Source organism: Bacillus rossius, chromosome 1 (assembly GCF_032445375.1).
Source record: "Bacillus rossius redtenbacheri isolate Brsri chromosome 1, Brsri_v3, whole genome shotgun sequence".
NCBI classification, from domain to species: domain Eukaryota; kingdom Metazoa; phylum Arthropoda; class Insecta; order Phasmatodea; family Bacillidae; genus Bacillus; species Bacillus rossius.
In genome coordinates, this window is record NC_086330.1 from 311,662,602 (window position 1) to 311,687,726 (window position 25,125).

The following is a 25,125-nucleotide window of genomic DNA, read 5'->3' on the forward strand; positions in this document are numbered from 1 at the left end:
CGACATCCTTTAGATTGTAAGTTCGCGACGCTGACCTCACGGACAAGAGACCACGTGATATTGATTACTTTCAAATGATATATACAAATTATAATCTTTTTTTCAGGGTAGGGGAATAATATTATTTTGTTTTTATAACACGATTTGATAACAAATACGCATCCCAAATACACCAAACTTATTTATACTGTGTTACAATATTTTTTAAAACATTGTGCAAAAGATCCCGGGTGTAATTTGAATTATTATGTGTAACTGTAAAACACTATTGTTGGTTCAAAACGTATTTGAATATTCAATATTACTTTTAAATATCAGTACCGATTGTGCTGAGAATCGGTGGACGATCGTTAAATTACATAATAATAATAATTCAAACGACGAAAATATGATTGAAAAGTCAAATCGATGGTTGTTCCAATCGAGTGGAAGAGAGATGCCACGCATGCGTACAATGAGCATGAAGAGAGATGCCACGCATGCGTACAATGAGCAAACAGGACACATCCGTAGTGGGACACTTTTTCGTGCGTGCATCCGGCGTTCATCGATTTATTAGACGTTGTCACGTCAAAAAAAATAACAAAAATATTTTAGCATTGACAAACTTCGTAACGGTTGGTTTAGCACAGTGTTGCGTGAGACTGTTTGGGTTAGGTTCTCCAACAAATTGAAAACTGTTTTATTCTTTAAAGATATATATAATCATTTTCATTCACAAAAAAAAAACCTTTTATTAAATTCGACTACAGAATAGACTATGAGAGTTCAATTTTTTCACACCTTACTTTATCAGTGCAGTCTTCGGTGATTGCGCATGAGAAAAAAGACCTTTTAACATAATTATTTGAATAAATATGAAATATTATTAGCATAGTTAAAAATAAGAAATAATATTCCAGACCTGCCAACCCTCCCGCTTTAGGCTGGAGACTCCCGATTTGGTACACTTTCTCCCGCCCTCCCGATTTGTCATTCAAATCTCCCGTTTTTTTGGTTCTGTTTCTCTTGAAGTTTTTAATGCAATAAAATTATATAATTAATAAGTTTGTACCATTATTCCGTACAATCGTATAGTAACTACGGTTTGTACCATAACGTGTAGTTATTTTAATAACCTAAATGCCCACAATTGTCGGCCAAAACGCTTGGTTAAGCGTACTTTTAAGAAAGAAACGTAGTTATTTACGATAATTATGGGAGCTGTTTTGGTACACGTTCGTCATTGATGTTTATTAGCCAACCACAAAAAGGTTTCATTTGTTTTCCAAGATGGCGTGTTTTGTGAACATTGTAAACTGTATTTTGGGTGGTGTTGGTTTGAAATAAAGACGGAGTGGATTAATAATGAGTTCATGATACCACTGTTTACATCGTGCCCAAATTCGCTTCGGTTTGGCAGCCGGCTATGTGTGAATTGTTTGTTCGTCCCCGAACAAATTTGCCTTTTTTCGCGTCTGTGCTCACAGACGAAGTGTAGAGGTAGCATTATAGTACAGTCTTCGAATTTATTCAACGGTGTATTCATAAAAATATTATTTTGTGGAAGCAGTTGCGTGATGAGTATTTTGTATGCGTTGTTTAGTTGTAGGCCTACTCCGCAATAGGGATTTAATAGAAATGGCGCTAAGTAAGCCTACAGTGAAGTATCTTGCTGTGTACAAGAAGACATTTAGTGACGAATTTCCGTGTATTTTGCAATCGAGGAAAGGTAAACATGCTGCATTTTGTTCTTTGTGTAGTTGTGATTTTTCCGTTTTGCATGTCGGAAAGGGCGACATTGTGAAGCATATAAATACGAAGAAACATGCCGTCAATGCTATGGCATCAAACCAGAAATTAGACGTTTTTCGTGACAAGTCGGAAAGAAGATAGTGTGACAAAAGCAGAGTGTTTGTTAACGTATTTTATTTTAGAACACAATTTGCCCATTGCTTGTGCTAATCATGCTGGTTTACTCTTAAAAACTATTTTCAAAATTTACAAACCCCCCTTCCCCCACACACACACACCACCAAATTCACTAAAAAAACCTCCCGCTTTTTGACTGGCCAAAGTTGGCAGGTATGATATTCATAATTTGTAAGTCTTGAAAATATTAATTACGAAAATAATATCATAAAACAATAGTATGTTGATAAAGCTAGGCAAACAAGGTTAAAACTTAATATTCTATGTACCTAAAAATATTTTAAGCAGTAGCGGCCGGTGATGTTAAATTATGGGTGTCCACACACTCATACATACACACATGCTAACACATATGCACTCATAAAGAGAAAAAAAAAAAGACATCCTACCTTACTGCGTTCCTGAAGCCTGTTTTGGGGTCAGATTATCTGTGTTGTTGCGGCACCGTAGCAGTTACTGCTTATCTTGGAGTCGTGAAAGATATATTTCGTTTATTACACAAACTCATGTCTGTATTTGTAGCCCGAATTAACACAACGAAGCTTATTGAGCAGACTAGTTGTTTTTTAAGAGATTTTAAATTGTAATTCAAAATGGTAGTTCGCTGATCAAGCCTCACATAAATAATAAAAAATTATGTTTCATGTTCTTGATTTTTCAAATTTGTGGCTGGGCTTAAGCTTACCAAAGTGTTGCACCGGAAAGCAATGTGAAGCTAAAAAATATGATTTTACAAACTTTAATGCTACAAAAGTATTGCATCATTATTTATTTGTAAAAAAAATCCATTCTTCTGGTTTTCAGCTGAGCAAACTTGTTGATGACTCTATGATTTAAATCATGCATGCTTTTTATTACAATCTTTTCTATTGCCAACATTGCTAAAGCAGTAAGTCTTTCTTCTGACTAGTGTTCCTAAATTTTTAATTGTTAACTTTTCCTTGTAGTAAGTTTTCTGTTCGCTAAAATTGTTTGTACGGAATTTATTATGGCGATTTTTAAAAATCGTACATGTTTGCTATACGCGCCAAATAACGCAGTCAAATTTTCACAGTTAAAGTCTTACAACAAAGGGAAACTTTATAACATAACTCAGAAAAATGTTGTCCTGCGTAAGGCACCGAAAAATATTTTACAAACGCACACACACACTAATTATTAAAAGGTATTTACGCTCGCATTAAACCACACGCAACTATTTGTTTCACTGGACGTAAAAAACTGAAAACGAAAAGTTTGTTTGGTTAGGGGTGATAGTATTGGAGTGGACAATACTGGCATCTACCGGGCTGATTCATAAGTTATGACTTGATGTAAGTTTTTGGACATACGCCATTGCTAATAACTTTTTCTGTGGAATAAAATCTAATAAAAAAATAAAAAATTAAAAATTAAAAAAAATGGTCGCTCTGGCGGACCGCAGTGGAAGCTACACAATGAAACATCGTCCTGGTGTGTACGACCTACTGTTATGTACAAGCATATGCCGTGACTACATCACCCAGGCTTGATATCGTTAAGCTAAAACATATTATTGGGATCACTAATAAGAGCTATGTTTTAAATTTTGCGTCCGTCTTCTTGTATCTACTTTCTGATCACTAAAATGCATTGTTACAGTCGGTGTTTAAACCACTGGAGTAATGGCAAATGCACCGTAAAACTAAAATTCTATAATCATTTTTGCTACCTGGATACACATAGGTACAGTAACATTCTTGAGGTGACCATCTACTTGCGATATTATTAACATTGGATTGGGAACGGAGTGCTTTCTTCGTTACACTTACTTTACGGTTTAGCGCATTCCGTTTTGTAGTCCCCTGTGTAGTATTTTGTAATGTTAACGACACTAATTAAATCAGCGGCAATGACGAGGCGATTATTCAAATATTATTAAAACTTATTTAACTATATGATATAATTCTTAAGTTAGTGTATGTATCTCAATACGTGGTAAAAATAGCGAAATTGATTTTACTTTTAATGGAAACATGACATCTTACTCATCTGTTTTGCTTGGGCACCAGCGAAATTCCATTAATATACGTATGTATTGTATAACTGTCATTTGCCACGTCTGATACATCAACTTTTTTGTGTATTCTTAAAAATAGTTATATCGATTACAAAAACATATTGGACACGATAGTCACAAAATTCTCAGACTCGTTCTGCTAAGCTGTTAATACGCTGGGCTATTTTAGGACTTGGCTTCACCCACCTATTTAATATATTTTTAATCACATGTTTTATGAAGAAATTTAAGAAATTGGGTTGTAGTATATTTTGTAAGAATTTCCCTAATTTTTAAAACTCAGAAAATGTATTCTGGTGCACGAGCATTATGCAGTTATTATAAATATGTACGTGATTTGTCACACACATATATAATATTTATGCCTACAAAATGTAAAAAAACACATGTAGTAAGAATATATGTTCAAATGAGCATAGATAAATGAAATTACGTTAAAATGACAGTCAACATAGTTGGGTAAAAACCAGCCGTAGGAACAAAACTGAAAAGTATTTTATTTCATGTACAAGTTTCGAAAATAATAGTCGATGGGTGGAACGAATAAAACAAATAACAGCACAGTTATTGTTTCGTTAAGCCTTCCTTAAGCTTAAAAAAACACTAGAAAACAATGTAGTATAAGAATAAAAACAGCCGCACGCGACACATCGTCAGTAGGTAAGTGTTTCTCTCACTCTCTCTATGCGAAGAAAATCGTCTAAGCAAATGAGACGTTGATTGGCGCGCAAGCTGTTTCACTAACGGTAAACTTGTGAAAGTGCCAGCGTGAAGACTTTCATTGGGCGAAATTTATGGGAAAATCGTACGCGGAAAAACTTTCGCGTGTGTAAGTCGGTTACATACGACTAGAGAATTCGCGTGAGGTTTTCATTGTTATTCTTGAATTGAAAAGTGTTTTAGATATTATTTGACTGTGTTAATATAACCAAATACACTAGAGACTAAAGACCAACAGTTCTGTATTGTTAACACAGGCGAGAATGTTAAAAAAAAAAAAAAAAAAAACCTAGTGGCGAGAGGTTTGGGTCAGAAAAATATTTTATGGATAAATTGTTAAGTTACATATTATTATCTGCTGTCAAACGTGATTTCTTAAAAAAAAAATATATATATATATATATGTTGAAAAACTGTAGGTTTAATTTTTCACTATTAACACGAATGATGATTGAAAAACTTTTTTTTTTAATGAGAAAAGACTGTTATTTTTGTTATGATGTTGGTATACATTGTTCGTTCTGAGCATACCGCCAGCCATCTATCGGTCATACGTGGCAACAACGTCAGGTTTTCACACAAAAAAAATGTTGATGTTGGGAGCTGTCCGGTTAGTGCGCGTGATAAAGAGAAGCTAACGGGAGCTCGCGGGCGCCCGGTGCAGCGTGGCCACGTGTTGCGCGCAGTAGAGCTGGCAACGTGGCCGACGCGACGCGGCTCGTGCAGGTGTTCACCCCTGTAGCCGGCGCGCACCCTCTCGAGCAGCTGACCAATCACGCGCCGCCCTGCCTGCCAACTGCCGTCTGTCCCCCTCCTTCTCTTCCTGGTGTCGGGCGCTCCCTCCAGTCTGAATGCTGCCCGCGCTGCTGTGTGCGTGCTTGTGCTGGCTGCTCGCCGTCCTGCTGCAGCGCTCCATGAGGATCATGACGCAGCACGCGTTCCTCGCGCCGCCCGCGCACAAGGTGAGTTGCGCGTCGACGCGACCCTTCCCCCCCGTGCGTCTCTCGTCACCGCCGTGGCACGGAGCTGGAGCACTAGGAACACGCAGGCGGACCCGTACGCATTAGCCCGGCAACGCTCAGCTCAGCTCTTCCGTTACGTTGCTCCGTGCGACCAATAGAGGCCGAGTGTTTGGCTGCGGCGGTAGCCATGTTTGTTTATGTTTGAAGTATGTGAACAATTATTACGAGTACAAGAACACTATAGTGTACTATTATTACTTTCTGCTTTAGTCTTATCACATATGTAAGTTCTAAATTCTGCCCGTGTTATAATCTTGCAGCATTGTATTATATATATATATATATATATATATATATATATATAAAGTAGAGATCGTTGGTTTTCATTTGTGGAAGCAGAGACGCGGGCTGTAACCGATAACCATACGGATGCCTCCATAGCACACACATCCCTACAATACAAATGCAGACAAAACTTAAGGGTCGCGCAGTCACCTGATTCTTTATAGCTAGCACTAGCCTGTTGACAGTTGGTCGTAGTAATGTTCACGCAGACATTTTGAGTCGTGATATCTACGAATAATTAGCTAAACGTAAATGACGACCAATTTGAAAGATTTAATGTAGCGTGGACGTTATAAATGTTAGCGATCAAATTAAAAATATTCTTTGTATCTCAAATGATAAAAATACTTATGATAAACATTTAATACCCCTATAAGTTTAAATTCGCCTTTCTATAATTTTTATTAACAACTTTATTTTAGTTATCACTGAAGCTTATAGCGTTTTAAAGCAAATGTATGCCGAAAATCTGACGTAATATAAATATACAAAATAAAACACTATTCCAAAGCTAATGGGCGTAGGGACGCGTTAGTGGATGCGAGTGTAACATCCCTAGATCTACATTTAGTGGACGCACGTAGGGATGCATCGGCATCCCTTGTAACAATTCGCAAGAAACGCAAGATAGCCGCGTCCACTACGATGCATTGTTAGTGGAACCATGATCCCGACTAAGGTTGACCTTCACCCATCTGTTTACCAAATGAAAAATAATTTTTAATAATCATATGAACAAACATCGCGAATAGGTTGCCTGATTAAATAAGGTCAGGGCTACCCTTTATTAAAATTAATGTAATAGATGTTTTCTTAACTTCTTCACTTATTTGTTAACCAAACTGAATCAATATTGATTTAGAGTACTAAGCATAAGGAACAAGGAAAAAGTTGGGTTGTATATCTTCGTCTGGCCCCTACTACAGGATTGTCAGTTTAGTTAATACTATATATTTACATTCATTTGTTTTATTTATTGAAATATGTATCAAAGTAAAGATAATTTTATTACAAACGCGATGGCATTAGATAGTCTTAAGTTAAATCGATTAAGACTAGCGGTTTTCATAATATTCATTGCACGTAACATTCAGTGAGATATGCGTAGCAGCTGCTCGATACGTAAGTACTGCGTAAGGAGAGTGTGCATGCTATTATATTTTTTCCTAGTATTCAGAAAAAACAACACTGCCAAGAATCATTTTGGAGTAAGACTGCACTTAATTAAATTTACATCTCGTACAAAAATTAATTTTTGCTTGCTAATTGATTATATATATATAAGATGTGAGTAATAATGCATGAGCAATATATAAATAATATAAACTTGCCTTTAATTTTTTATTTATTTTATAATAGAGTAATTTTTTTTTCAAAAATTGATAAATATTTTATAAAACTAGGTATAGAAAATCAATACCAGATAACACTTATAATATCTTATTTACAAAAAAAAATATTTTTTTGCTAGTTAAAATAAAAATAAAATCTAACAATATGTCAGTAATATATTGTGATGCCATACACAGAATAAATAAATATAAAATAAACTGTGAACATGAAAAATAACTATGTTGTGACTGTAAGGGGTTGGAGAAACACACAAAATAACAAAGAAAGTTAAGTTAAAAAATAATTGCAAAATTTTTAATATTTTAAAAATTATATTGACTCTTTCATGGAAATAAACTGGTCAGAGAGATTTAAAAAAATGCAAATTATTTAAGTTCTCCAAATACGCCTGTGACAAAAGTTTGTATTTTTCACTCAAATAAATCGTACAGTTTATAACAAATTAAGTGTCTCAGGGTTCTATTTTAAAAGTACTCAGTACTTCTAGAGTGTGGATGTTCGTGCTCGTTTATTTGTATGTACGTTATTATACCTCGAGGCACAAAAACATAGTTTACAATGAATAGTTTTTTTTTTACTTTCGGCCGTACAATGAACCTGAAATGACACTACCCTGTAGTGTAATAGGGCCTAAATCGCGTTGGCGTCACTAAAGTTCGTAGCCAACAAACCTTTTCAATGTGGCCTACTTGATGCTGTCTCCGGACCATACACAGATATGCTCACTGCAGGCAATAGCGGGTGAGCTGCGCGATAATTTATACCACAAATTGTCCTTTGTAATTTTGCGGACTGACACAATACTGTCGCGACCGCACACGCGATTTATACAGCATATTCAGCTGCCGCCAGAACCTCCTATCGGGCAGCTACACTAGGCCAAGCTGTCCTAAAACGTTCTTATTTCCCATCATTCATGGAGCCGGGCGCTTCGTTAGAGGCGCCTCAAGCCTCAGCCAATCACGAAGCACCGTCCCAAGAAATCAAAACGAAATTTAACGAATATAAATGGCAATAAAATAAATATTTGAACAACTATTTCAGCGGCAATGTCTCTTTTGTCTTTAAATTAGTTCAAAATAAAAACACAGTTGGTAAACAAACCATCTGCAACTGTCAACAAAGCGCTTTATGACGTTTGGTCGCCAGTCGACGGTGTTTGAAAACGCAAACAAACCAAATAGAAACAGTGTCAGTACTCTGTAATACTGTTATATTACAATATGAGTAATCTATAAATAATATATGCTATTGATTTTAATTTATTATATAAAGGAATGAAAATAAATACAAAAATTATTTTATAAAGGGGGGCAGTTGTCTGTAAAGTCTGTTTACGGATAATTTTACGTGATAACGTCATAAGAATACATTTATGAAAAATAAACTGAAATCAAATCAATGTCAATAAATTATTAATTTGAAATGACGAAATTGGGCAAATTATTATTTTTTTTTTAAATTGCTGCTTTTAAAAAGCCCGCCTTAACCTGTTCGATATTATAGAAGATTTTCTCGCACGGTGGTTGGCCGGTTCTTGCACGCTCGGCTCAGGCGGAACGTGACCATGAGCCATGCATTTTCGTGCGTGCTGCCGGCGTTCATCGATTTATAAGACGTTATCACGTCTAAAAATATATAAAATCAATAACACATTATTTTAGTATAAACATATATTCTATTATACAAATATTGTATTGTTATTTGAATACAAATGTTATTCAGCATCACATTCATCCGAAGTCTTATGGTTATCTTCGAAGTCCAAGGAATCATTATCGTTATCCTTGTATGTCGATTGCTGTAAATCGCCAACTTGGAAAGGCATTTGATCCCCAACGAAACCTGTTAGTTTCATATAGCCATCCACGAACCAACCACAGTTGTCAGGATGTTTTTTTTTTCTGATTACATGGAGGAAATATAATAGCATGCGCACTCTTACGCAGTTCTTACGTCTCGAGCAGCTGCTACGCTGCGTCCTTGCATGTCGCACTGAATAGTATGTGCTATGTTTCTCTGTCGCGCACCGTTTTAAATTGCGACAACCGCTTGTTTTGACCAATTTTACCTAAGACAACTTAATGCCATCGTGTTCGTAATAAAATAATCTGTATTTCGATATATATATATATATATATATATATATATATATATATATATCAATAATAAAACAGATGAGTGTAAATATATAGTATCTGCTCAACCTGTTTTTACATTTAGGGACCACACAAAGATAGACAACTCAACTTTTTCTTCTTCCTTATGCGTCGTGCTCTCAATAAATGTTGATTTCGTTTGGTTAACAAATAAATGAATTTAAGAAAACATTTATTACAGTAGGTAATTTTAATTAAGAGTAGCCTTGACTTAATTTAATTAGGCAACCTATTCGCGATATGTTTGTTCGTATATAATGATTACAGAAAAATATTTGTCATTTGGTAAACAGATGGGTGAAGGTCAACTTTAGTCGGGATTTAGTCTAATTAGGCTTGTTTTTGGAGCAGCTATGATAATTGTTAAATGTTCGGGTGATCCGTCTCCAAGCCATTGTGGTACAGACCTACCAGCTGGCATTAAGTCATTGTAGTCCCTCAAAAAACTGTTCAACTAAAGTTATGGTGTATAAACATCCGGTTTGGTTTCCTTTGTTTCGAAATCAAATTTACGTAAACCAGCAGCAAAACGGAAATGATATTTATTATCATAAATATAATATCGTGGGGGAAAAAAACGCTGTTTGATCAATTAAGGGACTGTCCATTGTGTTTGATCGGCAGCTCAACACGCGAGGTTTTCCTCTTTAGTAGCGGGCAAACTGGCCCGACCTGGTTCAGGCCCTACACCGTGTGACCGCGTGTTCACCTCGCTCGACAAGCGTCGCGTCGGTTACACTGAGCCAGCGACACTCGTACTTCACTTGAATGTGCGCAAGCGACACGAACGAGTTCAGATTGTGCTGGAATCATTAAGGACGGTTCTACAATGAGATGGGAGCGGAGACGAACCGTGCGACTAATAGAAGCCGAATAATTGGCTGCTGTATTAGTTAAAAGTTGTTTAAAGTACAATAACATATAGTTTTATTTTTTTATCACATGTAAATTCTGACCATTTTATGATCGGGACTTCTAGATTCCGATTCCATAACCACTTATAACGTCACCAAAATGGCGTCGCTGACGTTATTACCACTTCAACATTCTAAAGGGCAAGCGCGGGATTATGATGTTTTTTTTTTTGGGGGGGGGGGGACAAAACGATAATTGTTTATGTATTAAATTTTTTATATGCTTTTTTGGTGTTGTAGTAAACTTGACAAAAACACCAACCTCCCCTCCCCCCCTTCCGGGTTGTCTATTTTTGCGATATGAATATTTCATTATCAAAGAGATAATGTTTTTTGACGTTACAACTCAGGGCGGTATCGCGAAATATAATAGCGGACACTATTGTGCTAAAAATAATAGTTGCGGGGAAGATAGTAAATTGTAATTAAAAATATGCCGGCATCACAAAATAGGCTAGACCGGTATATTTTTTGCGATATCGAAACAAAAAAAATTATATCGATAGGTCGAATTTTTACTGCATTGAATTTTGGTATCGCAAAATAGTGGGTGTGACTGTTATCTACTGTTGCCTACCAGTTGATACTCAAAAACTATTATTTTGTAATATAAAAGTCGTCAAAAATTTTGCGTTTACTATTCTCGTCTCAATTCCCCGCTTGGCCCCTACGAATGTACGTGTAGTAGTGTCGTAACGGACTACAACCAACCATATCATGTGTATCAAACTTTGTAACTATTCTTTTTTTTTTTTTTTCTTACGTCACGTTACGTTTTGGTGCGCCTCCATACTGCTAAACATCTCTGGCAAGTGTCGACGCTTCGGTTTGGGTGCTCAGTCGGGACTCGCGTACTCTGGCGACCCGCAGCTTACATGAACCTCACACTATATTTTTATTTATTATTTACCTTACGTTGTTTGCGTCGCTCACCTTTCACATGCGCAATATAAACGATTCCCCCCTTTTGCAGCGAAGCATTAACATTTCTCGCCTCATCTTCCTTTTTCACTACCCACTCGAAGAAACAATTTATTATTTCTTCCACACACACTTTTAACTCACATCTCTGTTTTTACGTCTTGTATAAAAATGTTAGTTTGTTTATTTACAATTTCCACGTGCTCTTTCGCCTAATGTTTCTTTATATTACGTAAATTTTCTTTATTCAATATTTACATTTCACTTAACTCACGTATATTAACGCGATCTTACCTTCCATTTTTACTACAACATTTATAAACAATCAAACATTATTATTCTCTTCTTCACTGATAAACAAAATACGAACAACTGCTGTATTTAAATGATGATGTTCGCCTACTCATATGGCGTCATTCATCTCTTATTTGTTGTAACACGTATACATCTTACTAACTTGCAGGAATCTCGTTGTAGAACTGACACATTAAAAAAAATTAAATTAATATTTCTGAACCTTGAAATTTAATCTTATTGATTGCCACTTGCTGCATTTTGGTTCATCGTGGAAGCAGCAGACGCCACGGCCATATATAGGTAGGTCTGGCAACTTCCTATTCTTTGCCTTGACGTGTCTCGTTGGCTTAAGTGAAAATCACGGTGGCCTGCGAACTAACGGCGCTAGTAGTGGTTTAATCCATCATTAACATTGTGTTAAATGGGAGCTTAGTATAAAATATGGTATTAGTAATAATTCTGTCTTAATTTTTGAAAATCTTTTCCCATATTACACTACTACTATTAGCGCCGTTAGTTCGCAGGCCGCCGCAAGCTTCACTAAGTCGACGGAGAATGAAGTTAAGTTGCCGGACCCATCTATATGACTGTGACAGTCGCGTTAGTGAAATGTTCCATCATATCCGTTTACGTGATCCGTGTCCGCTTTCGTGCCATTGTAAAACAGGCCGTTTTTTAACTGCGCGCCGCAACCAAATAAACTTATTCTTGCCAAATACGTAAATGTAAAATTCAATTGAAAAATACATCATAGATCTCTAATGAAATGTGTAAGCAAATGCGGTAAGAATACAAAAATAATAAAACTACCATTAGAAAACAAAATTCTGTCGATGTTTCAGCGACATCGGGCTCTCGCAGTGATGAAAATAGAAAAACTTTCTGATCTGAAAGTCTGTCGCGCTCGCGATTTTTTTTTTTGTTTGATGTCACAGATGTGTGGGACGTGATTGATTAGAAAATAATTTGGTTCGCGCCAAGCAGCGAGTGGTCAACTCTTCCACAATGACGCGTCGCAAGCGGTGTGTAACAACAAAGCTAGCCTTAGGGTTCGAATGTCGGGACTAGAACCTAGCTCGGGCAATTGAAGTTGTAGATAACCTCCAGTTTTGAGAACATGTCCAGGGTTGAAAAATGTGAGTGAAGGATACTGTGTAGAGAAGAAGCTTGGTTGAAAGTGGAACAGGTTTTCGGCCGTGGTTCAAGTCGGAACTGGCGTCAATGCGTGTGCGTTGTCACGGCCCAGCTACGTTCGCGCAGTCGCGTCTCATTTCTCTTGGCCGCCTTCTGTAGCTAGTCTGATTCATCAAGTTCTCATGATAATACCTAGATGGCAGCATGGTATATTGCTATCTTATAATACAAAATATAGATTAATGGAATTTAAAAGTATTAAAAAAAAATAACAAGTTTAATATAGCATACATATATGGGTCAAACCTGTTATTTTCATGCTTACGTACGTCATATTTTTGTTTACATTTTTGGGTACTTCTTTTTCAGTTTAAAAAAAAAACTGTAACGAAAACTAATTCAACCAAATGAAGGCGCAATAAACGTTTGCCAGGAAATAATTGCTGGCGCACGATTGTCTATACGCAACAAGCTTCTCATTGGAGAATATTGTTCATGACGTCAGTCGCAGAAGGGGTTGTCACTAGACTGCCTGCCTGCGCTTATTGAGCACTAAATATAATATACTAAAACGTCAGAATGTCCATTCACATTAAAATATGTATAATTATTTTCTATAATGTGACATTTTGGATAGGCCCAGGTCTTTAGATATTGCAGTAAGTGAGTTTTTGTAACAAGTCGTGACAGATGGCTAATACTATTCTTCTTAAAGATATGTAGGTAAACTACCTTCTCTTCTGTGGATTTAACCACATAACCCACATATTTCTTAAAATTAGTTAAAGATGAATTGTCAAAATATGCATGTGTGTACACAAACACACCTACAAACACACACACATATATATGTATATATATAATCTGTTCAGTGGTAATTCTATATTTTAAAGGGATAAATTAATGTTAGGTATTCGACTATAAAAATTAATATTCTTGAATACTTTGATATTCGATTTGACATTTCATATATTTTTTTTAATTTTAACTATTATTTACTATTAGATACAGCATGTGGTGATTCATTCACCAAAAATTAATATGAGAAGAGGTTATCACTGAATGAGTCCAAGAAGATTTATTGAAAATCTCAGATTTGTTTTCTGTGTCATCCATTTAATATTCAACAAATATTTATGTGATTATGATCACAAATTAAAAAAGTACTATATTTTTGTATATAATCGAGTTTATTAACAAAAAATTAAAAATTTTTATGGTTACAGAAAATAATTCTAGGTTTCTTTATTTTATTGTATTTTAAACTATTAAATTGCGGTCCCATTTGCATTTTTTTTTAATTTTAATCTATTTTTCATCATTTTTCTTTTACTTCTGCCAAGTGTGAAATAATTTAGTTAAACTATTTTATTGAAAGTTGCCTACACTTAATTTTACCATTATTATGTATAATCTGTTACAGTAATTTTTTTTTTTCAAGATACGTACTGTGTCAACATGTATTTTTGAAGTTATACTTCTTTAGGCGCATTATGAAAAAAATTGATAAGAATGAATTTTTGCGATGGGCACGCAGCATGCTACAAGAATTGACAGGATGTGCTTTTAAATCATATAGTTCGTGATTGATATTGAATATTGGTCCATACAACTTAAAAAAAAAAAAACATTTATTTTCAATATTAAGTGATAGAAGTCATGTATTATAAACAGTGTATTTATATAAGTGATGGTATGTTCCCGTAAATATAAGTATAAATGTGTTATAAATCATTACATTATTTAATAAATACTGGTAAGATATTATATATTTTTAAATAATTTTATGTTTAAATAGAATAAACAAAACATGATTCGCAATGCACATCAGGTTGACCATCAGTCACAAAGTAAATTGGAGACTGGTCATAAAAATTATGACATTTCCCCGTAATAAGCTGCAATGGTGCATGAAGTAGCGCAACTTTCATTTCCATCGTTCGCATGTGAAGTTGCCATTGTTTTGCGTCCGTAGCTGCGTTTCACTCACCGATACATCAGACACTGCAATCAAAGAGCGAGTATTTGTTTAGCGGCGGGCGGGCGTGTGGGAGCGAGGCAGGCCTCTTAGGCCGCTCGGCGGGCAGATTGAACCGGAGAACGTCTCGTCTACAAGATCCTGTCATTTCGTAAGCAGCAATAGCGTTATGGCGGGTGTTTTGCCCGCCGCTTTGCAGAGATTGTGCCCGTGTTTTCCCGCCGCGCGTCCCTCGTGAGACGACGTAATTCGATTTCCTGCGCAGAGACGCCGAGCTCGCGGTGTAACTTCCCCCTCCCCCCTACCTTCTCCCCATGGTCTCTGGGATCACCCCCTCCCCCATTCCTGGTATCACCCCCTCCCCCTTTGTGGGTTGTACTTGTTGTTCTCTCCAGACGTGGCGCGAGCTCTTCCTAGGTCGAGGCTTGGGGCCAGCGGGTGGCATCTCAAATAGCTTGATGTGCACACAGGTAGTGTTTGAAATCGACACGACAGATAGCGCTACTGTAGCTAGCTAGTTCTTTTGTAAATTCATTGAGCGTTAATACTTTTAATTTAATAATAATTGAAATGTTTATGATAAAATTTAATGTATCAATTAGATAATAAATAATAGTCAAAATAGTAAATTATTATTTAGTGTAATTTTATTCTATTACGTTAATGTGTTACCACCTGATGGCTTCTATAACTGAAGGAAAATTCAATTAGCAAGTATAATATAGTCCATTATGAAATAAACCCCTTTCAGCGTTCTGAACTTGTATCGAGAATCCTGGCATTAAACAAGTCTTGAACTGAGACTGTTAAGTTACCTAGGGCCTGCGTTCGAGCTTAAAAAACTTGTTAACAATCGATTTTTTTTTTACATTATATCGTCACACACTTTCGGTCAGGTTACTTCATTTGTAGATTCCTAGATGGCAGTGTAGTCGGCGATTGTATACGTGTACAGAAAAAAACAGCGTTGAGTTTCGAGTCTTTCGTTGGCTTGGATTGGTGTGGCAGTGGTCGTAACAATAACTATTAAATAGATCCTTATTGGGTTCTGAAACTTGTTCGACTTTCACGCGTATGGTCTGTTGATTTAACTTATCGTTAGTTCTGCTGCATAAACTTTCCAAGCTATTTGTGTTGTCATCGCTGAAAACAACACTAGCCACATTTTCTTTTTTTAATTGCTATTTATTGCTTCATACTTTTTTATAGATGTAACTTTTATAGCTATAGTAATCGTCAAACGTGTGTGTCCCTCAATACGTTAGTTAAATCTGGTGAAAGTGTCGTGAAGTCTGTGATAGAATTATGCGAATCACGTGATTTCAAGTTGCTTTAATGCGCACGCGCATTAATAATTTAAATAATGTGACAAGTTGCATTATCTCTCATATAAGCATTTTATTATGAGATTTTATGTTACTGTAATGCGCAAGCGCATTATTAATTTCAGTAATGTAGCAAGCTGTATAAACTGTTTTTATAGGAAGCATTTTTTTTTTTACTTTACATAAAGTGTATTATCAGCGAGGTTTATCTTCATCGTTGTGTTTGTGTTTGCTGCATTGTCTGTTTTTGTTTTCTGCTTGAAATCTGTCTTCTCGTTGCTAGCACACTGTGCTCATCTGTGTTGTCATACACACACACACACATAAGTTCCTTCAACGGAATTCTCGTGCTGTCTGATATTTAGAGGTTGAACATTTTTTGTCCGTGTCGTTGTGTGGTCCATACTAGTTTCATCTTTGATTCCGTTCGTCTACATCAGCTAATTCAGGCTGGTTTTCAGTGATTTATTTAACTTTATTTTTTTTTTATTAGATTTTCGGGTTTTCTTCATTACAAACAGTGCACAACTGCGATGGCGTATGTCCAAAAATACTGCACTGAATGTGTAGAATTGTCAACGCAGCGCCGCAGAGAACTGCTGTCTTGCATTTGGATTGTCTCTCGCCACGCGAGCATCGAGCTGATGTGGCCTAGTCCACACATATTCTGGTTCATGCTTTTATACTATTTTAGTTTGTTGAAACTGTATTTTATTATTCAGTTCATTTTAATGTAAGGTTAATATATATTTACGGCAGCTCAAATAGTTGGATAAATGCATGCTAATTTATGTACACGTCAGTGCCGTAAGTTTGTAGATATTTAATTATTTGGTTTGTAACTTTCTTGTGGCCAGTTCGTTGCGATTAATCGAACTACTGTTTCTCAGCGCGAGGGAAACTAATTAAGTGTGAGCTTGGGACAGCAATCCGACAGATGGTGTTAGTGTTTCTGTTTTTTTCCCCTTTAAAAAAGCCTTCCCCATTTCCAATCCTTTGGTCAGATACTACCCAATAACAAACTCGACAGATTTTCCACTACTTTATTTTATTTATCATTTTAGAAGTGATTTTTTAAAAAAATTGCGACAGTTATCGTGTCTACAATATTGTTATATATGAGAACTTTTAGCTGCAATATTCTACGCAATTTACAAGCGTGCAAACACATTAAGTTCAATCAAGATGTACTATTTCATAAACTTCCCTATTTGGTACCTAAGACAATGCGATAAATAATTTTACCGCACTTAAGGGGCCCGCCTACCTGGGCACACATACGGTGTGCAGAGCTTCAGGAAAAACAACGTGATTTCAAAACTACTCAAGATATCCGAGTGGTACCTATTTACGAATAGCATTTAAGAGTTCGCTGAGGCCCGAAAAGTACTTTTAATTTCGGATTAAGTTTTTAAACTGTATTTTTAGAAGCGTTAAAATGCCTAAAACGCGTGTTTTCAGAGTAATTTTTAGGCATAAAACAATCAGTACACTCGGCGCAATATAACTCCGAGCTTGAGCTACGTCACACATGAGGAGTAGGGACTGCAACACGTGTGGGGGTCGGGTGGATGAGGAGGGGGTATAAGCAGATACGGCGACCTTGCACAGCAGGTATAGAAAAGCAGAAAACATTGACCACTTACCACTGACGTTCCAAGCACTATCTCAGTTCTTCAACGCCACTGACTGTTCCATCCGAAGAGTCTGATGTGTAAACGTCACTGCTGTCACTGTTTGCATTACCTAACTGAACAATCACTTTATCAATTTCAATGTCAAAACGCACATCCTTATCCCAGTATTCGTTCTCGAGTGTCTTGACGTGATTGCAAATCGGTATCCATTCTTCTGGACCCATTCGGTTAAATATCTCCTCGCAAAGTTTTTTTACATTTGCCAAATTGCAAGTAACATTTCTTGAAGCGACTTATCCTTTAACTTTAGCCCATATGCTTTCTATCGGATTCAAATCCGGATGATAAGGGGGCAGACGAAGTAATGTGTGGCCACTATTTACCAATAGTCTGTCTGCCGAGTACTGCACTTGCGAAGGTTTGTGCTTCTTTATGAGGTTATACAAGTTTGGTTTGAGCATGTCGCTAGTAAAGGAAATATTCTCCTTACTTAACCACTGCTGCATTTCCAATTTTGTCGAGCTGGAGGTAGGCGTTTTATTTATTTTTACATTGTGATAGGGAGCATTATCTATCACAACAACACTGTTTGGTGGAAGATTTGGTATTAATTGTTCGGTGAGCCATTTTTCATAATTATCTTTATTCATGTTTTTGTGATAATCCCCTGTTGCCTGGTGCGACTTCCACATTGCAAGAGCATTTGGGATAAAACCTTTTTCGCCACCTGCGTCAATCATTATTAATCTTTGACCCTTCGCGACAGGCACTAGTAAACCATTTGAGGACATGTCACACCACATTTTATTTTTTACATGAGACGACAATATGTACGATTCATCCATGTATATAATTGTGCGTTCATCGTTTCTATATTGACGCATACTCTTGAGATATTCTATACGTTTTTGCCGAATATCTGATTTTTCTATTAAAAGTAAGCACTGCGATTTGGTTTTCTGCCACCTGAATCCTAGCTTCTTCAAAGTCGTCCTTAAGGTTGTATTGCTACCTTGGTAATTTATGTCATTCTTTAGTTTAAGTCGTACAGTTTCGACAGTCGGCACACGTTTTTCAAGTAAGTAAAAATTGTACACTGTAAGTCGTACCACAGCTTCATCAAAGGTGTCCAGATCGTGTTTACATGTTTTTTTTCGCTTCTTGTTGGGCGTCTCGGAAGATGTTCCTTCACCAGCTTCATTCCTCTTAGCCTCCCTTTTAATTGTTTGTACAGTCGTGCGAGACACACCCGTCGCCTTAGCTGTTCTAAGCTGTGCTTTCTCTGGTGAAATGGAGGGTTCCTGCAATCGCGCTTCATTTTCCATAAACTGCAGAACGTTATAGACGATTTCCCGCGCCTGCGAGTGCAGTTTTTTACTCTTAACTTTTGACAACACTGGAGGAATTTTATGTATAAAGTTGTACTTTACTGAAGTACTGCACTACATATATAACACTGGCTCTGAACAAAAGTGATACACTACATGCACATAAAACCTCAGATCCAAACTGTAAACGAAAACGTTTAGTAAGTACCACGGATTTGTTAACGAACGTATTCGTCGGATTTCACCGAAGGACTACGTTTTCACTCTGTGCAGTAGCGTGTAGCCCCTGTTATCAAGTTACGCATTATCGCTCGATGCCGCGCCACGTCTGCCTTCCCCAATGTCGTGACTCACATACACACATCCATTTTCTAACCGTCACCCAGGCTCGGAGTTATGTTGCGTCTACTGTACAGATTCTTGAAAGCACTTAAGGGGCTTGCATAACACCTTTATCTTCATTTCTCCGCCATATAATGTTACGGTCACCGCTCAAATTTCACAGTTATCCTGTGACGACGAGACGAATGCGCGCCAGTTCAGAGACTTGCGCTTAGAGGGTATACCGCGCTGGAAGCACCAGCGAGCGTCGCGCTTATCATCCCGCCTCACTAACACACATACACCCCTGACGAGGCGGGCCCCTTAAGGGATTTGGCTAGGGCGGCAGTATATTTTGAATATTTAAATGATTTATACTGATAATGAGTTTTGTACCCTCCTGGGTACACCTGTGTATTTTTATACAATCGTACTTTACATGTTGACGTGCTCGGTTTAGTTCCGAAGCTAAACGATATCTAACATTCAATTTTAAAATACAAAATAAATCCATGCCTTAGCCAGGATTCGGACCCAGATTACTCATACAGAAAGTTACGCTTTTACCTACTCCGCCCTTAGATTTATAGCCAAATGCTTGCAAAACGTGCTATGTGTATTGTGTAACATTGCCGCGTAAAAATTTATTCTGCAAAAAAAAAGCAAATGGAATGAATTTTTAAGCTAAAGTGAGCATTAAAACCCACCATGCCCGAAAACATTTTTTTTTCTTCAAATAATTGCATTCATGTCTTCCTTTCTTTGAATATAGAGTTCTATATTTCACACTAGGTGAATGTGATTTTAATCTCTGATGACACAAAGAGCAGTCGGCAATTTGAGTTAGTTCGTGATCTCTGTGGCTATTTATTTTAATTACATTATGTTGAATCTCAAAAGCTTTAATTCCTAAAGTGAGATAAATAATGCCTTTAATTTAACACATCAAATAATTGGGTGTTAAATTGTAACATTTTAAATCCAAAAAAATTGCAATAAATGTCGCTACGCAAGAAAATTCTTAGTGCTTAGAATAAATATTACTTTTGGATTGGCTAGCTGTGTATATGCAGTATCAAATTTTTAGAATTTTTAAACATAATATTAAAACTTATAAAAAAATCCCTTAACGAATATTTTTGAAGTAAGTTTGGCCTGTACCTCATATAATATGAAGTTTAGTGCTTGTGTTTGCTAACCAATGCGAAAGAAAATGCATTTATATTTAACTACTAAACATTGATAGCACCCGTCATAAGGAATTACTATATTTTTTATGTAAATACAGATATGATTCTTAAATAAATCACATTACGTCGCATTTCAAATAGGGATCAGAAATATATACATTTTTTTAAATTTTTAAGCATTTTTTATTTTTGAAACATTTGCGGGGTTGATTAGTTAATGCAAGGCATTTTTTTTGTGGTAGAGGTAATTGAATTACATTGAATGATCGTCAAAATTAAACATATATTTAGATGTAGAGTATTGAGTAGGTACAGGTTTTGGAACAATATTTTTATAGTACAAATCTTCTTGAACTATAAGATGGTTACGCCTTTTTTTAATCTTTGCCAGGCAAGTGATGCAAATACCGGAATATTTGTGGTTATTCTTACTGAAAATCGTGAATCACTTTTGTGATTTTTTTTGCTACATTTGTATTTTAGAATCCAAAATTTAAAAGTAATTAGGCTAATTAACCTAGAATTTAAATAGTTATAAGGTATCGAATGTCAACTTTTTCGATATTTTACTTGTTTTATTTTTAGATATTATTGACATTGGATAAAGTTCTCTCTCTCGCTGGTATTATTTATGGTGCGAATTACATTACGATTACTTGGCATGATTAAATGTGGGTAATAACATCTATTTTCGGCTGTGTGTCAAGTTTTTATCCTGATTATTACGACGGTTGTCCGAAAAATTTTCTGCTCAACGTGAAGATGGCAGCAAAAAAACAAAAATTGGGGAATGTGTTTGCGCACGCTTTGTAGTGTAGTCTCTGAAGTTTTAGCTATTTTGGACGCGCATTTGTTTTTTAACAATCGTTTACGTGAGTGTTGCACATGTTTTTTGAGTAAATGAAAAATTTGAATATCGAGCTTTCATTGAATATTTGTTTTTGAAAGGCAATGCGCCTACGCAAATTAAAGACGAGTTGGGTGCTGTGTACTGCGACTCTGCACCATCATTTACCACAGTGATATTTTGGGCAGCTGAATTTAAACATAACCGTACCAGCTTAGGTGACGATGAACGTTTGCGACAAAAAAAAGTTGCGAGGGGGAGGGGATCAGCTCCAAAAAAAGGCTAAGACTGTTCATTTGGCCGGAAAAGTGGTGGTGACTTGAAAAAGGAAAGCATTACAGGAGCATCTTAACTTGACAAGCTGAAGGCAGAAATTGCAGAAAAATGTTACATTTGCACAAACAAAAATTTTTGTCTCACCAAGTCAACGCACCAGCCCACACCTCATCTGTTGCCATGACGAAAATATATGGAATGTGGTTTGAACTGCTTGACCACCCTCCTTACTTACCAGATCTAAACACGATTGACTTTTTTTTTTTGTTTCCTAGGGTAAACGTTGCGCTCTTGAGGACAGAGATTTTTGTCGAATGAGGAGGCCATCAGATTCTTAAACAACTATTTTGCAGAGACACAAACAAAGGATGGTTAAAAAAACATATGCGTGTCCAAAATGGCTGAAATTCCAGAGTGTATATTCCGAAGCAAAAACATCCCCCAATTTTTGTTGGCGAGTGGTGCCATATTCATGTTGAGGTCGGAAACGTTTCAGACAACCCTCGTATACAATAAAGGTATTTGTAATTGGTTGTAAACATTTGGTCGTGTGTGGCAGTAGTGTCGGTGTTGTGGGGCTAGTGTGACTCCAGTGCTTGGTGCAGCGATGTGAGCCCTCCATACTGCCGGTCCGCAGGGCATGTCTCGACACTCGGCGCTGCTAGCAGATCAGGCCCTGGCACAAGGCCTACCCGTGGCGAGCCCGAGAGAAGGGCGGCTGGCGCCCTGTAAGCCCGAGTGGTGCGCGGTACGACAGGTTGTTCTGGAGTCGGAACGAGTTGATCGCTAGTCCCGTCTTGAGTGAGTTTCGTGGCATGTTCGTGTCGCGCCCGCATGCAAGCGATAGCGCGCTTGTATAAACAATACCGTTTTGGGCTCGTGTCCACGGGAACTACTTCGCTTGATTCAGACTGCAGAAGGAACCTCCTGTCTCTTTCTTTCAAATATTGTTAAGTGTGTAGTATATGTATAAGAGATATGTTCGTGGTGCGCAACAATTAAGAATTCTGAGCCTCAGCAAGACTTGTAGGCTACATAAATTTCTGTCGAGATTTCAGTTTATTGAAACTTCGTGCTAATATATTTCTTGGTTTCAATTTTTACGCGGTTGTAACCCAGCAAAGTGCGGCTGCCTGTTCTGCAAGTCAATGAAAAATTTATGAGAATGCAGTGTTCTGATTATCTTGCAAAGATTTCGATTCTGGCGTTGTATATAAAGTTTCCGGGGAAAAGAAGTTTGTTTCCCGATTCTCCTGCGACTTGAGCTAGAAGTTTTATTGCTACTTAGGGAAATTCGGATAAAGACGGAAGGGGAATACTTCCAGGTATATACAGGTCGGCGACCAGGCAAGGGAACGAGAGAGGAAAAAAAGACGGAAAAAGTTTTGGGTAAACGGTTTGTTGGCAGTAAAATTGAAGAAAATTGCTTTATAAAGCTTTGCAGTTAGAGTTGAGAAATGTGAAGTGTTATTTTATTCTGCTGTGAGCACCCTTGAGCGACGGCGCGACAGGACTGTTGAATGTCGAGCACAGCACGTGTCGCTAACTGGGGACGGTTGCGGGCGCTGCCTCGCCCTCTTCACCGTGGGGTTTGGGCCGGGTTCCTCGCGATTAGTCGATTATAGTTTTCACTTCTTGTACTCGAGCATTTTGTCAGTGCTTGGAAGTTGCAGTGGTTGAGTCTGTAATGATGGGTCAAATCACAATTTTATCGAATACAAATCTCGAATCCGAATTTAGGTTTCAAATTGGGGTCGAACATAAATTGTTGCTCAATACGGTGTAGAAACATTCTACCTTTTAAAAAAAAATTTCTTCATAAACTGTATCCAGAATCTAAATTTTATATCTTTAAACGAGCAATTCTTGTGTATATATATATATATATATATATATATATATATATATATATATATAAAATCTGAATCTCGGAAACGGCTCCAACGATTTTCATGAAATTTAGTATGCAGGGGGTTTCGGGGGCGATAAATCGATCTAGCTAGGATTCATTTTTAGAAAGTGAAGACTCATTTCAAGAAAACCAGGTTTCCGCTCGTCCCACACGTGCTGCTAAAGTAAAATGCTTGCAAAACTTGACTAACATGATACGAGCAGAAAGGTCTTATGATTAAATGTTTCACGAGATCGTGCGTCACAACGTGTGGCCGCTGAAAAATATTAATATTTCATAATTTCATCAGTATGTAATTCGTATTTAAATATAATTTCTAAAAAACACAATTTACCAAAAAAAATTGGTTGTCTGTAAAGTCGGTTTACGGACGATAGTTTAACGTGACAACGTCATAACAAAACATTGATGAAATGATTGCATACTGTTATGAATAAAATTGAATCATTTTTATTGAATCATCACTTTTGTATGGATACAAAGAAGGAGTGGAATGAAATCTTCAATTTAATTGATAAATTTACTTTTATTTGCACTCATTAATTCAAATATGTTTATTACTTTAACGAACAGATTATTTTAACTATAACTTTTATACATGTTTGTTATTTAACTTCTTCCAATCTGTGTTATTCTGTTAAGGATAGGACGATGATAGGAAAAGTAGGAAACGAATGGGAGTGTTTCAAGTTGAATGTACCTCGAAAAAGTCAAATCGATGGTTGTTCCAATCGAGTGGAAGAGAGATAGATGCGGCGCAAGCGTACAATGAGCGTAACGGGACAATGTTTCATAACGGAACAATGAGTCATCCTTTTTCGTGCGTGCAGCCGGCGTTCATCGATTTATTAGACGTCACGTCAAAAATACCGAGCAAAGCTCGGTCATCTAGGTACTATATTTAATACATGTTAAAAGTATAATAATATATTGTGGAATAGTAACAGGATGGGTATGAAAAAAAAAAACCTAGTGAAATTCATGGGTCATAAGTGTGCAAATTTTTAGTTTACACTATTTCCTCTATTATATAAGGAGATTTTTCTCTCGGATATCGAATCCTTCGAATACTAAAGATTTGATGGTATTTGAAGATTGTATTGGCTTATCCTTAGTTAAAACTCGTATTTTCATTGGTCTGTTCTTTATTCACTGCCTACCTATTCCGTAGATGTCAGTCACCCTGAGATTACATACCCGCGCATCAGTTGCCTGTAATACTGCGAGTCGCTAAAAAAAAAAAAACTACAATAAATATAGTTTAAAAAACTAAAGAAACATGCTTTTAAAGATTATCAAACTAAAAAGTAAAAAATAATTTTAAAATTTAATTTATGACAATAGTATATAAGCAATACTAGTATAAATGAGAAAAAAGCTTGAGGCGCTTTGTGCCATATTTTTTGTATATTAAGCGCCCCATGCTTTTTTCTCATTTATACTAGTATTGCTTATATACTATTGTCATAAATTAAATTTTAAAATTATTTTTTACTTTTTAGTTTGATAATCTTTAAAAGCATGTTTCTTTAGTTTTTTAAACTATATTTATTTTTA

At 36.5% G+C, this 25,125-nt stretch overlaps 1 protein-coding gene across 9 annotated transcripts in view; it reads left to right on the top strand.

Moving 5' to 3' along the window:
- LOC134527909 (polypyrimidine tract-binding protein 1) overlaps positions 1-25,125 on the top strand; it is a 797,394-nt gene that overhangs the window by 536,084 nt on the left and 236,185 nt on the right. For 2 of the 9 annotated variants that reach the window (XM_063360932.1, XM_063360937.1), the window contains exon 1: positions 5,416-5,631. The exons of 5 other annotated variants lie outside the window; for them this stretch is intronic. In XM_063360932.1, the coding sequence (XP_063217002.1) occupies positions 5,521-5,631 (111 nt within the window). In that variant the 5' untranslated portion in view covers positions 5,416-5,520. Of the gene's footprint in view, positions 1-5,357; positions 5,632-25,125 lie in introns of those variants that run through there. 2 more of the 9 variants (XM_063360931.1, XM_063360939.1) reach the window with 2 other exon arrangements.